Source organism: Pectinophora gossypiella, chromosome 19, assembly GCF_024362695.1.
Source record: "Pectinophora gossypiella chromosome 19, ilPecGoss1.1, whole genome shotgun sequence".
NCBI classification, from domain to species: domain Eukaryota; kingdom Metazoa; phylum Arthropoda; class Insecta; order Lepidoptera; family Gelechiidae; genus Pectinophora; species Pectinophora gossypiella.
The window spans coordinates 4,052,249-4,069,531 of NC_065422.1; the positions used below are offsets into that span (position 1 = coordinate 4,052,249).

General features: G+C 36.9%; 1 protein-coding gene across 1 annotated transcript; it reads right to left on the bottom strand.

Moving 5' to 3' along the window:
- Window positions 1-2,044: 2,044 nt before the first annotated feature.
- LOC126375547 (uncharacterized) lies at window positions 2,045-6,678 on the bottom strand. The gene is made up of 2 exons (XM_050022526.1): window positions 5,686-6,678; window positions 2,045-2,629 (listed from the first exon to the last, which is right to left on the bottom strand). The coding sequence occupies exons 1-2, from the start codon at window positions 6,640-6,642 to the stop codon at window positions 2,609-2,611; spliced, it is 978 nt and encodes a 325-aa protein (XP_049878483.1). The 5' UTR covers window positions 6,643-6,678; the 3' UTR covers window positions 2,045-2,608.
- Between the last annotated feature and the right edge of the window lie 10,605 nt (window positions 6,679-17,283).

The window sequence follows — 17,283 nt, forward strand, 5'->3', positions numbered from 1 at the left end:
AATGATTATGAATTATTATTATTATTAAAGAAGTGGCTAAGTATGTCGAAAGCGCCTAAGAAATAGCTGAACACGTAATTTAATTATTTTCTATAGGTACTCCTAGTAGCAAAGAAGTTTACTGTATGCTAATTAATGTCGTCCTAGTCAATAAAAAAATTCAAGCCATGGCAATAAAGCAATAAAAAAATAAGAAGCTATTCCTTTAAAAAAGAAACAAGAGAAAGTTCACTAACCTTTCTATCGCCAGTTTAGAAACACAAGGCAACAGATATCGACCGAAAAAACTTTAATTATGTTATTAAAACCAAAAAGAGTGTTTCTCTATGGGCATTTTGTCGGCTTACGGCCAGTGGCCATTAAAAACACGTATCTAAATATCTTAAGAAATCTATCGTGTGTTGAAGTAAATGCCGTAATTAATTTGAGAAAAAATTCAACCGAAACATCTGAGGCATTCGCGAGTTGCCGTGTGATGAGTCGAGTTGGACATCTATAGAGATGTTAATACCCCTTTACGGTTTGTACAAAAATAGATGTAACTTCCGAAGCAGCGTAAATCATGTAAAGCACCTCCACTCACCCGCAGAGGAAGAGTTGGAAATTCATACCGCCAGCTGTTGATTGGAGGAGGCATGTTTGATCAGTTACATTATTTTCTTTAATTAAATTTCCATAATCCTTGATCCAATAATCCTTGATGGGGTAGATAGACCATAGAGTAATCAGAAGTCAACTTGCAGCAACTTTTGATGCCAAATCGCAATACGAATATGATGGATCGTACGTTTCGTTTCGTTCGTAAGTTTTTTTGTGTTATCAATACAAATCAGTTAGATTTTTACTTTTTTTAGGATAAATCTATCTGCTTACTAACTATATAATAAAAACGTTGTAAGTATCGTCTTTGAGAATCACCATTATGGTGTGCTTTTCTTCCACAAAACCTCGATTTCAATTAATACATTCCGGGTAAAACTTGAATTTTGTCTTGATGGAAACGTGTCTGTTGCGAGGAATGCTATTTATCAAAAAGGCTTATAAAGCATAATTTCTCACCCACTGCTGGACGCTTTTACACCATTCTTTTCGGGCTCCTGCAAGAATAATCCACACAGTAGGATCATTACATAAATTAAAATAAGTAAGCAGGAGGTGGTTTTAACAGTTCTATACAAATCCAGCGAGCATACATTGTTTTAGGTACGCCAGTCCAAATGTTGAGCCAGCAATGATCATTTTTCCAACCGATCCCATCTTGACTTGTTAAAAAAACAACGCCGCTTACATTTATTAAAGAAACAATTTATTAATTAAACGATTATTCAGACGTTATCGTTTCGGCATCACTAAGCCTTTAAGGAGAGCCTTAGCAGTATGCATCGATTTTTAGTAAATTCAGAAATGTGTCTTGACCACCGGTAAGAGGTGCCGAGTTCGATTCCTGATGGGGTCGACTTTTACTATCACATAGCATCGCTGTTTCTCTTACATACAATACAATACAAATCTCTTTATTGTACTTAAAACATGTATACACACACAACATTACATTACACAACACATCGTACAATACATCATCAGCTCACATTTCTCATGCTTATAATCCCCGAAGGGGTAGGCAGTGCGTTTAAAGTCCGATGTAATAGAGTTGGAATATATTCAATTAAACGGCATTTGCATTTTAATTGAGAAACAGAAACAAAATTCTTATTCTTATTTGAGAAACACAATAATATCATGTCAATGTGACAGTTCTTATATAAAAACAGATAAGTAGATAGATAAAATACTTTATTGAGCACAATGGACACAAAATACAGAGATAAGGACAGCATATACAGAAAACCACAACAGGCGGCCTTATTGCTCATGCAGTAATTTCTTCCAGGCAACCTTTGGGTACAGGAAAATTTTGTACAAATATAATAATAATAGGTTAGTGCATTCTAACAAAATAAATATTTATTTTTATTTATTTTTTTATTTATTATCATTATATCCTTAATCTATGTCAGGGTGGGCACAGCAATCAAACACGATGTCCAGATGCGTACTGATCTATATTATATTATTCAATGGGACGGTACATGCACAATCAATATTTATGAACTACCTCACATCTCCCTCCGTAATAATTAACAAACATATTTGGCATTTAACCCAAACAATATTTATATAATTATAGATATATACTATTTTTCCTAATAGTAATCATGACGTACAATATCATTAAAGATTATACATAATATATACAAAGACATGCAATATTGATTGTAGTACCTACACTATCCTTCATAAAACAACCAATAAGTATTTAACTCGATAAATTCTTACGGTGTCATAATTAGGTAGGTACAATGATTGTGTTTTTTTTTTTTACAAATGTATACAAAGGTATTTAGTTATTATGATTCAAATATATTACAGAATTATGTTATACAATTATTCTAGTTAGAAGTTTATTATACTAACTCATCTATAAATTTATTTTCTGTATACAATGATTATTATATTTCGATCATTGTCTTCTTTATATATTCATTCTTCTTATGTAAGTAAATAATAATTCTCTATTATTGACCAGGCTTCTTACTCGTAGCCCCATCTATTCGGAGGCCTCACTGTCCTGCCAGAAGAAGTTACATAATTATTATTCAATCTATTAATATTACATTCCATTTGTTGATTACGATCGTTTGTTTTTGGCGTTATGTCATCGTAATAAAAATTGTAGTCAGGCAAGTCCTGTCTGTGTTGTGAATCCTTTATGATGTGTTTCCTGTTCCTGACTACATAATTCCCAGTTATCAATTTAATTTTGTACGATCTATTCGATATTTTTTTTATGATTGTTCCTGATTCCCACGTCTTTTTAAAAATATCCAAAATTCTAATTTTTTCCCCAACGTTTAATTTTTCTAAGTCTTTTGAGTTTCGATCATAATAACTTTTATATTTATTTTGTCTATGCATTAATTTTTGTTGTATATTATTATGTGTTTTTGGTTTTAATAAATTGTTTGTAACTGGGATTATACTTTTTAGTTTTCGACTTTGTAAAATTTCCGCTGGTGACGGCATGTCATTTTGAAGAGGTGTATTTAAATATTCGAGTAAACCGAGTTGATAATCGGTATTGTTCTCGCGACATTTGATAATTATTCTTTTAACCGTTTGTACAGTCCTTTCTATCTGTCCATTGGATTGAGGGTACCGTGGCGAAGAAGTTTTATGAATAAAGTTCCAGTCTTCTGCGAACTGTTTAAATATGTTTGAACTAAACTGCGGTCCGCAGTCTGACATAACAATATCCGGTATGCCCTGACGTGAAAAAATATTTTTTAAGCATGTTATAATGCTTGCCGATTTTGTTGTTCTTAGCTGAGATATCTCTATAAATTTGCTGTAATAATCCACAAGTAATAAAAAGTCAACTCCCTTGATTTCAAATAAGTCAACTCCTACTTTTTCCCACGGCCTACCGGGTACTTCATGGGGTATTAATGTCTCTTTTTGATTTCCTTTTCTGTATGATAAGCAAATATTGCAGTTTGATATTACGTTTTCCAAGTCGTTATTTATGCCAGGCCAAAAAATACTATCTCTTGCTCTGAGTTTACATTTCTCAATTCCCATATGGCCAATGTGAAGCTTATATAACATTTCTTTTCTCATACTTTTAGGTATTAGTAATCGATCACCCTTCCAAATTAACCCATACATTATTGTTAACTCTTGTCTGTAATTCCAATAGGGCTTCACAATATCATTAACACTGCTTTTTTCTGTCGGCCAACCTTTCATTATATGTTTTTTAACTTCCTGTAACTCTGTATCGGTTTCCGTGTATTTTTGTAGTTTAATGAATTGCATATCAGATAAATGCTGCGATGCCGTATTAACTGTTAGTCGTGTGATCGCGCATACTTCGTCCTGCAATGAGTCAGCGCTCCAATGCTCGGCGCTTATCGAATCCGGTTCATACGCACGAGACAATGCGTCCGCTATGTACAGATGTTTTCCCGGCTTGTACACTAATTTAAAGGTATAACGTTGTAATCTGAGCAACATTCTCTGTAGGCGCGCTGGGGAATCTACAATTGGTTTTTTAATTATTGGTATCAATGGCTTATGATCTGTTTCTATAGTAATATCCGTTCTTCCGTAAATATATGCATAGAATCTCTCGCAGGCAAACACGCAGGCATATAATTCTTTTTCAATTTGCGCATATCTTTGTTCCGTTTTACTAAGTGATCTCGATGCATAACACACAGGCAGTCCATTTTGCATTAAGCAAGCACCCAAGCCGCTTTTGCTCGCGTCCACAGAGATAATGATAGGCTTGTTCAAATCATAATACTGCAGTACTGGACGCTGTGTGAGGCATTTTTTTATTTCGTTAAAGAATTTGTCATGTGTTTCATTCCACTGCCACTCATTTTCTTTTCTCAATAATTCCCGCATAGGTAAAGTTTTATCTGATAAATTTGGAATAAATGTGCCGACATAGGTAATTAATCCTAATAAACGTTCCACATCCTTTTTGTTCTTAGGAACCGGCATATTAGTTATTGCTGATATATGAGTATCATCGGGACACAAACCATTTTTAGTAATTTTGTGGCCTAAGTATTTTATTTCATCTAAACCGAATTTGCATTTAGTTTTATTTAGTCTTAAATTTATTTTTCTACATCTTTCTAATACAGCCTTTAACCGTTTATCGTGCTCTTCCTTGTTATTCGCGTAAATCAATAAATCATCAATGTACATACATACTCCCTCCAAGTCATCAAAATTTTCGCACATTTTTTTATGAAAGACTTCCGACGCTGAACAAATACCGAATGGCATCCTTAAAAATTTATATCGGCCGAATGGTGTGTTGAAGGTACAATAATCACTTGATTCATCGAGTGCCACATTCCAAAACCCCGAGGATACATCCAAGGTGCTGAAATATTTAGCACCCGATAGTTTAGACACAATCTCATCAAGAGTTGGTAATCTAAAGTGTTCCCTTTTTATAACACAGTTAAGCTCTTTTGGGTCTAAACAAATACGTAAATCTCCGTTGGCCTTTTTAACTACCGTAATACTACTTACCCAATCTGACGGTCCCTCAACTTTTTGTATAATTTTTTCTGATTCCATCATATCTAATTTATTTTTTACGTCCTCCCTAATTGCAAACGGTAATTTTCTCGGGGCATGAACTACGGGAACAGAATCATCTTTTAATCTAATTGTATACTTTCCGGGTAAGCAACCAATACCTTGAAACACATCATCATAATCGTTAATGAAGCAAGGCAAATTCTTCCCTCTTGATTCTGTTACTGACATCACTCGCCTGACCACATCCAATTCAATACAAGAATATCTGCCCAGGATAGGAACGGATTGTACATCTGCGATTTTAAATTCAAGTGTGTATAATTGCTCTTTGTAATAAACACGTAAGTTTATTTTTCCTACAACTCCTATAGACTCGCCAGAATACCCATTTAACTTTGTTTTTGTTTTTAGTAAATCATGTTCCGACACTCCTATTTTGGGCAAATAATTCAAAGGAAGGACATTTACATCAGCACCCGTATCGATTTTAAATTTTATTACGCAGTCCTTGATTTTTAAATCAATGTTCCACTCGTTATTATTGTTAATCGAATATATTACCTGGTCCTCTGACTCTTCTATGTAATACACATCGCACACCCGCGCATAATGATTTAATTTCTTGCATCGCATACACGTTTTACCATAAGCCGGACACTCATACTTTTTATGAACACTTCCACACCGACCACACTGAGCTATACCGTTCGAACTGTAGCGCGATGTTAGTGTACTTTGACCGGCACCGGCGGCGATAGCCTGCGCGCCCGACGGTGGCGGCTTCGCGCGGGGCGGCTCGTTGTACTCGCGGCGAGCGCCGCCAGCTGCGCTGCGCCCGCGTCCTCTCCATGTACCGTGTTTTTTCTGTGACGTCGAATAATTATTTCGCCTAATTACCCACAATTTGTCACTGCCTACGTCCGTTGGATTGTGTTCCTGTATATCGTATACCGCCTTATTTTCCTCTTTAATATTTTGGGAGTACGCTCTTGACACTACTGCCGCTTGACATATTTCCATGGCCTTTTTTAAAGTTAAATCCTCTTCTCTTAATAATCTTTCGCAAATTGCTTTACTTGTCACTCCGCATACCAACCGATCTTTTATTAATTCTTCTTTTAAATTTCCAAATTCACAAGTTTCAGCCAGTTTTCTTAACTCAAACACGTACTGTTCAATATTTTCGTTACCTTTCTGGTCACGCTTAAAAAAGCGATGTCTTTCCACCGTGACATTCTTCTTTTTAATAAATCTCTCATCCAATTTAATAAGTACCTGTTCGACTGTTGTACACTTGCTGTCTGACTGATCCACAATTTCTCTGCACTGCTCCCCTATTATATGTAACAATATATTTAATTGTATAGCGGCCGATTTTTTATTTAATTCACATGCATTCACGTAAATATCATACGCGCGCTTCCATTTTGTCCAATCCTCACTGATGTTACCCACCGCAAAATCCAACTGATTCTCATCATACCGAAACGGTGACGGAGGTGTTAAAACACTATCCATTTTTATGCGTTTAATTTCACTGTATTACAACGTAAAATCATAACACGTTTTAACTACCGACTGCGCCATGTCAGGGTGGGCACAGCAATCAAACACGATGTCCAGATGCGTACTGATCTATATTATATTATTCAATGGGACGGTACATGCACAATCAATATTTATGAACTACCTCACAATCTAAATACTCGTACATGGTTTGAATGATGCCGTTAAACCACAGAGGTTTGTCTCGGCACCCATTCGTCGCATTAAAACAGAAAAATAAAAAATTAAATTAAAAGAATATCCTACATAAAATAAGTACATTTAACTACATATTTATATTATACATAAATATACAACAGGGACTTGAGCATGATTTTGAGGGCAGTCTCAGCTGAGATTAGTTTATTAATACCAGCCCTAGATTCCTAAAAACATTCGTATAATCTAACAACAACTTTATAAAGGCAAAATGATAATACTCTAACGAATCATCAGTTCAGTGCCACATACCAAGAAATCCTTAACAGAAATAGGGAATGGAGGAAAAAATCTAGGAAGCGACCTAACAAAGAGATCGAGCAAAAACTAGCAAAAACTAGTACAAACCAGTCGGGAAGATCTAGTGGGATGCATTCCCACATCGACGAGTGTAGCTTTCCATTGGCAACGACAGAAACTAACTTACAACCTGTAACATTACAATGTTAGTGGCATCTTAACGCAAACTTTGAGTGTGTATAATATTATTTAAGTGTGTATTTATTTAATTCTTAAATTTCTGTACAATACAATACAAATATACTGTATTGCACCAAAATAAAAAGAAATAACTACAAAACACTCTTAACTAGGTACATGGCAAATGCCGGCCTTATCGCTTAAAGCGATTTCTTCCAGACAACTATAGGGTGAGGGAAAAATGTAAAAATGTATGTGTGTGTTGTGATTGCTTCGAGTACACAATTGAAATTCCCGCTGTTTCGGCACGGCGCTCGCTTGACCGTGTGTAGCGAATGTTGCTGGATGGCTCGCAGAGATGGCGCTAGTTACACCATTTTCCAATAAATAACAGCGTGCTGATTGGTCGTGATCGATGCGGTCTCAGTTGTTAATCTGCTTCATGGCGGCTGCATAATTTTTAGCGTCAAATAAATAAATATTATTTAGTGTTCTTTGACTAAAAGCCACCAGATTTCTTTCAAATAACTTTATAAACTTGTGTGTATGTGAAGTGTTATTATACTAGGTCTTCCTGACTTTTTCGTCACCGAATTCCATGATGTGACTCGCTGTGACTGTGTGACGAGTTTTTTAATTGTTTTTCTTTTATTTATTTATTATTATTAAGGCCTCAAATAACACTGGTATAAATGCAATGTCCTGCAAAATTGCATAAGCAATTTGACTGCAGGATCAGAGTCTCACTAAGACATGGTTAAATTACAAAAATTAAGAAATAGGTAAGTACCTGCTAAATTAAATTAAATCTAATAAATATTTTTTTTACATACATACACATACATAAACTCACGCCTATTTCCCACCGGGGTAAGCAGAGACTATAGAATTCCATTTGCCTCGGTCCTGACACACTAAAACACAACAACTTACACACACACACAAACACACATTAACTTATCTTAAAAAAAAATTGGCACATTTTAATGTTCTCAGACAAACTTTTGATGAGATAAGGTATGCGCTTACTTAGGGTCCTATCCCCATAATAATTGTTCACTCTCGGAACAACCAGTTTGCTTGAGACCTTTGATCTAGTATTATACTTATTATTAATTTTATTTACTATTACAGTTGCATTTGGTTTACTTTGGTTATGTACTTATAATAAATATTTATGTTTCAGACTGACAGGTAGAATTTTTCTAATTTGAAGAGGAGTCGAATCGTCGCCTCATGCAGCTAGAAGGCAGCATTTGTCAAAGCAGGTGAGTGAGTCACTTTGTACTCGCACAGGAGTCTATCTTGTGTTACTTGAAGCAATCCACATAATCTTAAAATTATTACAAGGGTAAATCACCCACCGATTGGGCTATTTACACGCCCTTTCACTGTCGGACACAGTGGAAACAAGCAACGTCGTGCACTCTTCCAGTATCGGCCAACTTCGGAGATCGATGTATGTAGATCAGGCTTCATTTACATATGTCACGTCCATTATTTTACCAATTTTGCATGCGACTGTTACGACACGGCCCTTCTTCGTATAGCTTTGGTCTAGATACTCTAATACTTGTACCTAGGTAGGGCTAACATGCGCAAGATGATTTAGCCATGCAGCCAATCAGCTCGCGACACCAAACACTTCAGAACCCCATACCGACCCCGCCGGCGTGGTCAACGATTTCCCTCAATCAGCGCTTGTCGCTATCGACCCACTAGAGTCGATTAATTATTTCAAAAATTTTTCCTCTCAGACGACGACGCCCTGAACCGAGGTTCGCGCCCAACTGGGCACCCTCAGGCCTGTTGTCTTAAACGTTGTACCGGGTGAGAGCCCTCAGCGCTCCCCATTTGTCCGGCCAAGTAGTTAATACCATCTGCGGAAAATCTGCAATAAGAAACGTCAAAAAAAAACGTGATAAAATTTTGTGACGGTCATTTTATCGCTTCTGACGATATAATTATGTCGTTTTGTCGATTGGTGCTAATATGTGAACCGAAGTAAGTCATGTCGTTCCGTCAAAATACGAAGAAATCGAATAGGATCGATAATTTTATCACGTGTGGCATGTTATCCCTGCTGCGCAGGTTGATTTCGTCATGAATAAAGCGATAGATTTGCGATATATTCTTCATCACTAAGAAACTACTAAGAGTTACATACAGCATCTTCCTTGTTTTCATTTTTAATGTGAGTAAATGCCACGGAATAGAAGAAAGAGGATGGACAGGCCCTAACTCGCATATTGTATGAGAACCGCTGTCGCCGGTTCAACCCCACTCTCTTTTACTACTACTCCTGCAAACGGATAACTACGATAGCTCTACTGCTTCTCAAATTCCATACATCATCTCCATAGGTACCTCTTTCCTCCGCGCCAGTTTATTAAGAAGAGACCTATGCCAAGCAGTGAGATGTATATAGGCTGTTTATGTATACACTTTCTAAAAACAACAATATAAAGCACCTATATTTCCATTCAAAGCCTTCCCAAGCGATCGCAAGAAATAAGTAATGAAAGATTCAATAAAATCAAGTATCGAAATTCATATTTATATTTATAAATACAGCGGGCACTTTCTCAAGCTCGACTTTGTCTATTGGCAATCTGTACATTTTCATTCAAAGGCACATAATTCGCTTGTGCGTCCGCGCACAGCCCGTCACGGCATGAGTGATAGTGTGATAACGCGGCAGATATGAATTGATATGACTTCCTTTGAAACAGGTGTTAGAAGTATACGAAGTATACGAAGGTAGGTAGTGCTGTTCAGGTAGGTAGTGAATATACGTATGTAAGTAAATATGTTTATGTTTAGCCGGTATTTTATAATTTGTGTCATTTTACAGATTCGAAAATAGGTACACATTATATTTCAATAACGCCTCTTGGTAATCATCAAATTCAAAGACGCTATTTAGAGGCAAGGAGATGGCGGCTGAGTTCGTATAGAGACCCAGGCCAACCGGGTATAACGTAGAACCCTTGAGGTGGTAGCCATCGGTACGGCAATGCGGGACGGAAGAAACAAGTCACAGGGACTGTAACCTGGAACCTGACAGAGGGCAGTAACTGTCAGTACTATTCAGAGGCGGACGACAGTACTCCTAGTACGGCTTTGAAATAGACTACTCTGAGCGCCATCCCACTCGCGTCAGACAGGTCGGAAGGCAAGAGGGAAACCACTGCCCTATTTTCCCCTAAAAAGTAGCATGGAGAATGTTATACCGACAAAAATGTGGCTCTTAAATTAATGATGATGATGATGGTAATCAGCGCATTTCCGAGAAGAAACGAGTGCTAATTTAGATTTTTATCAATACAATATATTGCATCATCATATGTATGTCGATCTGAACGCCCCAGGTTCAATTCCCGGTCGAAGCATATTACAAGAATCACTTTGTGATCTGTAGTTCGATTGGGACAGTGCTAACTAATAACCCTATCGTCCGAAAGTAAGATGACTGGAGCTTCGGAGGGCATGTTAATCAGTCGGTTTCGGCTAATATTTACTTAAGTAGGTAATCGTTATACGGGCCATGTTGAGAGCTTTTGGTGGCTCACCAGTGTGATGAGGCCGGTCTGACCTCACAACCCTCAAGAAAGTGTTGTCGAATAATCGATTACAATTATTAGATATAATCGATTATATTCATATATAATTATCGTTAGAATCAATTTAATCAATAATATCGATAGTACCGATAGGCATATCGATATGTAGATTTTTTAGGGGATTCGGAAATAATAGACTATTAATCGATATTCAGTCGGTCATCGGGCAACACTGCTTCACGAGTGAAAATCACCGTACGGTTGTTAGTACAGTCATGATAATGTACCCACTTTAGGACTATGTCGCACTAACATATTTGACATTTAGTGAGACTTACTGTTCAATTTGTCAAAAAATTTAATGTGACGTGGTACCAAATGTGTATATCGTGGCCATATCATAGAATTGATCATTTCATGAAATGATCGACCATTTCATGAAATGGTCGTATTTCATGAAATAGAACAACATTCGTTGGCCACATCATGATGTGGTTTGGCCAGATCAATGAACACAAAACGTTTAACGATATGACCAACTAAATGCATGATTACTTCATGATATGGCCAAACGTTAGCGATCATATCGTAAAATAGTAACATTATCCACCGGTAGTGGCGCTGGTGTCGCTTTGTTTATGTTTTGCATAATGGCGGCGGACAATAATTATTCTTGTGTGAACGCGAATAATACGAATAATAATGAGCAAATACAAGATAAAAGTGCAGTGAAGCAATGTTTTGACACTAAGGTGAAAAGAAAAACTCGTATTAACAGTAGACAGCAACTTTATTTTTATTTTTAGGTTATATGGCAAATAATGAAGGTCGAGTGACCACGCTACGTAAATCAATGGACTATTATTGGATTTCAAAATGTGATATAATTAAAACTGCGAATGAAGAGATATTAATTTTAAAAAAGAAAAATATAGACGATCCTACTGTCCGTAAAGTTTCTTTTTTTGACGTGACTTATTGTAGATTTGCCGCAGATGGCATTAACTACTTGAAACGGGATTCTATTAAAACGCATAAATGTTTTTGTCATAATTTAAATTATCATAATCCTTTTTTTTATAATTTTTACAAGGCATAACGGTAGGTTAGGGTGCGGCGGGGGTGGCCCTTGGGCCACCCCTACGCCGCCAGTATGTTTATCTTACACACGAAAAGTATACTGAATGATGACCAATGGCATGAAATAGTGTCAAAAAATATGACGACGACTTCAAAGCGAGATGCAGTTACGGCGTATATGTCAACTACATCAACACTCCGTTAATCGAAAATGACTTTTTAATTTTTATTTGACTTTTAAACATTTTTGTACTTTGTACTAGAGTAATACATTATTTCCTACCTTATTTCGCGTTTTTATTACACCACTTATCATGGACACCCTACATTTATGATATGGCCAAACGTGGATGGAAATATCATTAAACGCTGACGTTTAAACGATATGGTCAGTTGAAGTTGGCCATTTCATGAAATACGACCATTTCATGAAATGGTCGATCATTTCATGAAATGGTCAATTCTATGATCTGGCCACGACATGTATACATATTAATGCTCGTGACCGTACGGTAACGACAAATTGAACTGTAAGTCTCACTAAATGTCAAATATGTTAGTGCGACAGAGTCCTAAAGTGGGTACATTATACGTATTGCTCATGACTGTACATCGTATCAAAATTGGCTGTAAGGTGTCTTCTGATTTGCGGCTCTGCCCATCGTATTGGGGGCTCTAGGCGTGAGTTTGTCTACGGTGTATTAGTACAAGTCGATTTTCATAAGACTGTTTACGAGTTCATGCCTCACGAATAGTACGAGTAATGTCTGTCGCGAACTTATGAGGCGTGTACTTCATTTATTAAAGGCTCGGAAGTGACTTTGTATAATGAACTTTATGTCTATACTTTATGTGAGATATTAGCCAAAAGCTAGAGAGGCGAAACATATTGATCGATTCATGATAGTATATGATGTTACTGTAAAAGCTCGAACTACGGTAAATCTTAAGATTTAAGTTGTAAGTCTTAGGATTTACGGACTTGAGTTGGTAAATGTAAATATTCCTGAAAATACGACGACTTTTTCGAGCTTTTACCATTCGAATTCAGTATATGCTAGGTTTTACCACTGTCATCTGGAAGATGTTGGTTTTAGGAATAAAACAATAATTCTTAATTATTTTCTTTAATGAACTATTAAACAAAAGAGATACGTAATAAGTACAACCTAATACCAATTTATTTAAATTATTTTGAAAAAAAAAAAACACATTACGTATAATGTTTTGTTTTGTTTTTTGTTTTCAACATTTACCGTGCCATTAATTTAAATTCTAAGATTTACCAACGGAATGGTGGTAAAAGTTCGAATCGCAAACCTTTTGGGATATTTACCATTAGGAATTGGTAGATCTTAGGTTTTACTGGAATATCTTAGGATTTACTGCAGTTCGAGCTTTTACAGTAACATATATACATACATACATAAACTCACGCCCATGTTCCCCGATGGGGTGGGCAGAGCCACAAATAATCAGAAGACTATTTGCAGCCACTTTTGATACATAGTCCTAAGATGGATAATGATGAATCGTATGGTGATAGGGGGATCAGCCTAGTAACATATATAACTTTTATAATATTTCAAATTGGGGATGTCAGAGGCACAGCCATAGATTATACATACATGTTATTACCAGAGACTCTTTCCTGCAGACAAACTGTTTAAACAGTTTTGCAGGGCATACATAAATTGTACCAACTTTGGTACCATGTCACATTAACTTTTTTGACAAATTGAACTGTAAGTCTCACTAAATGTCAAATATGTTAGTGCGACAGAGTCCTAAAGTGGGTATATTATATTGCTCATGACTGTACAGGGATAGAACGGAGTTGATACGTTGCAGTGGGCACAGAGTCCGGCACGCGCCGGTCCGTCCTAACACGGTCCTAGCACGGTCCTAGTACGGTCCTAGTATGATACAGTGCAGTGGGCACAGACCTTAAGGAATAACTGGATAATAATCTAGCCTTTAAATGGTTCTATTGACGAAGAGAAGTCATCGAGATATATAGTTATGGCATTTCCAAAGAGAATTATATTTCCTCCATTGCCATTGCATTATTTCTCAATGAAGGCTCGTGTGTAGGTATGTCAATAGAAAGCAATAATTCCAGTGAAGGTTTATGCGTCCTCCACTCAGCTATTAGTTGCGAAAATTCATAAATGTCAGCACACTTTCTAGATTCTTAAAATTAATTAATTTATATATTTATTTATACAGAGTGTTAATGAGATCGTAACGAAAACTTTGAAGGAAGATTCAGACCATGATTCTGAGTTGATATCAAGTGGATTTTTATCAAGTGGGCTATCAGGTGGATTACCAACCTCAGCAACCCTGGTTTCAGGGTAACTATCGAGCCGCCAAATGCCCCTGACTTGGCTCATGTAACGACCACATACTTATATCAGTAAGTAGTAACAGGGACCAACGGCTTAATGTGCCATTCGAAGCACGGATCATCTTACTTTCGGACAATCAGGTGATCAGCATGTAAATGTCCTTACCAAACTAGCGATCACAAGGTCTCTCTCTCTCTCCTTGGCATTTATTATTCCCATCTGATTGTGGGGTCTGCCTTCTAGCGATCACAAGGTGATTTTTGTGATATGTCCCCACCGGAATTCCAACCCTCCGGATTGTGAGCGCAACGCTTAACGCTGGACTCAATAATCATATTATAATCATGTAGCTTTTAGGATTCGTGCCCAGTTATATTGCCCTTATAACATGGGACTAACAGCTGATGAGGATTGGATTACTATCTACCTTACCCCTCTGCGATACAGCTCTTACGATACTAAAAACTAAATTCTTGATGAAATTTATAACTTTAGAAGCAGGAATTATCACTAACACACATCATAATCTCCCTAGCATTATCCCGTTTTTCACAGGGTCCGCTTACCAAACCTGAAGATTTGACAGGTCCTGTTTTTTACAGAAGCGACTGCCCGTCTGACCTTCCAACCCGCGAAAGGAAAACCAGCCCAATACAAGTTTAGTCACATACATCCGAAAATGCATTTCTCGGGAATGTGGGTTTCCTCACGATGTTTTCCTTCACCTCTGAGCACGTGATAATCATTTATGATCCAAACGTGAATTCGGGAACAAATTCGACATACTTTGGTTTAGGCCTGTGCTGGATTTGTGGCGTTACCGGTATTTCTTTTACACTTAATTCGTTCTTAGAGAAAAATGAAAACTGTTAGGTTCTGGCAAAGTTGTTTTATCCTTTATTTTAAGCTAGTGTGTTTCATATAAACGTAGATTCGAACCTGCGACCTCAAAGTGAGAGGAAAGTGTTCTACCAACTGCACTACCACGGCTCGACAATTATCACCGACACACGTGAACGATATATCCTTTTAAATGCTTGTTGCTTTAATGATCATATCGTACTAACGGTACGGACTGGTCGGGAAGCCTGTGAGTTTCCTACTTACATATTGCCTCGGCTTTCGCTAGATTATTCAAATTGATTATGATTATGTCACTATCTTACGGCTGCTTCAATAATCTATCCGCGGTTTTCCTTTACTATGTTATTACCCGATTTCAGCAAAAAGGAGGGTTATGTATTTGACCGCTATGTATGTATGCATGTCTGTTCTAACCTAACTTCTAAACCATCACTACAAACCATGCTAGAATTTAACAAATGAGGTGTCACAAGAAGTGTCTTGATTGTCCGTGCTTCGGATGGCACGTTAAGCCGTTGGTCCCGGTTACTACTTACTGATGTAAGTAAGTAGTCGTTACATAAGCATGTCAGGAACCTTTGGCGGCTCAATAATAACCCTGACACCAGGGTTAATGAGGTTGGTAATTCACCTGACAACCCACACGATAGAAGATTGTCCGGTGGTTACAGTCTATGTGATGACGTCACGTTAAATTCAAAGTGGAACCCTCTAGAAGATATTTTTAGTGAAAATGATCATCAAAATGAATTTAAAAGTTTAAAAACTAAAGCTCCAAAAATCACGCTCCAAAAAGTATGAAACAAGAAAACAGGTAAGTTGTATAAGTATTTCTCTGAAATTCTTCCGAATAGTGATGTTTAGAAGATAGCTATGGTCGAATGCCAATCTGTCCTAAGAGTTTGCTTATCACGGCATACGACCACGGGTATCTCCTAAACATCACTATTTGGAAGAATTTCAGAGAAATATACATATTTTCTTGTTTCATACTTTTTAGAGCGTGATTTATCCGTAGTCGGGTTTTAGTTTTTAAACTTTCATTTTTATATCGGTGATTTCGACTTCGTGAATTGATGGTTGGATCGAAAATGATTGATATCATGTGGTTTCCGGGATTTGTGGCCGTTTAATGGCAACAGGCTCACCCTCTATTACATGACACTGAAATATGGGTTTATTCCGTGTATTTCCTGTACACTCAGCCTACCCTTTCTGGGATACAGGCGTGAAGCTACATCACGTTTTTTTCCCAAACCGCAAGCGACACATTTTAGTCGGTATTTTTGTCCACCAGAGTACTGACATAACATTTTTCTTTCACAAATGAGCTACTCGATATTAAATTACAAAATCATTCACACAAAGTACGGGAAATATTTTCTATTTAGCAGAAAACTGGTCTGGATATGACATGTTACACGTAGTTTAACCATAGATTAAGTAACAGCCAGTAGCGACAGAGAGACGTAATTACCTACACCTACGTAGCCTCAGATGGACCGGATCTGAGGCCTGAGAAAGTATCTTTTTTATACCTGGACAGACAGAGATAAATGGGTACAGTGCTTCGACCGCTTAGCGAATATATGAGATATATTTCTAGTAAAGTAGTATAGATAATCTTAAGGAAATCTGAAGCCTTGTGTATACTTTTAAAAAATATCAATGTAAATTTTCTCTTTGTATACTTATTGATAGAAAAGAATCGAACGAACTAATCTCGACTAATCACTATGCTAATGAACGTTAGAACACTAGCTTACGTACATTGACAGATCTAATTCCTACCGCGCATTGAGTAAGCTTGTGCTAAGTTTTGTCAATTATTTTAATGGACAATTATAATTATTATTCCCCGAAAATTCCGCCGATTTTATATCGAAGCAACTCGTGGTTGACAAATATAATTAATGAGCGACTTTCCAATCGGCGTTCCCCAAAAACACGATAGATGGCATTGTTAAGTTTTTTCTCCGTTTAAACTTCTAATTTCATGGATAACAGACATAATATGCATCTTTTATCTTAGTTTTTGAGTATAAATGATGACCCTTTTTATTACACCACAATTTCCACCCATTATTCTTCATCAGCCCATTAACGTCCCCATATTG

Excerpts from the sequence above, each read along its gene's own strand:
- LOC126375547 (XM_050022526.1), bottom strand. The coding sequence starts at position 6,642 with ATGGATAGTGTTTTAACACCTCCGTCACCGTTTCGGTATGATGAGAAT. Across the intron at positions 2,630-5,685 it reads TAGAAGAGTCAGAGGACCAG|GACAGTGAGGCCTCCGAATA; the intron begins GTAATATATTCG and ends TTCTTCTGGCAG.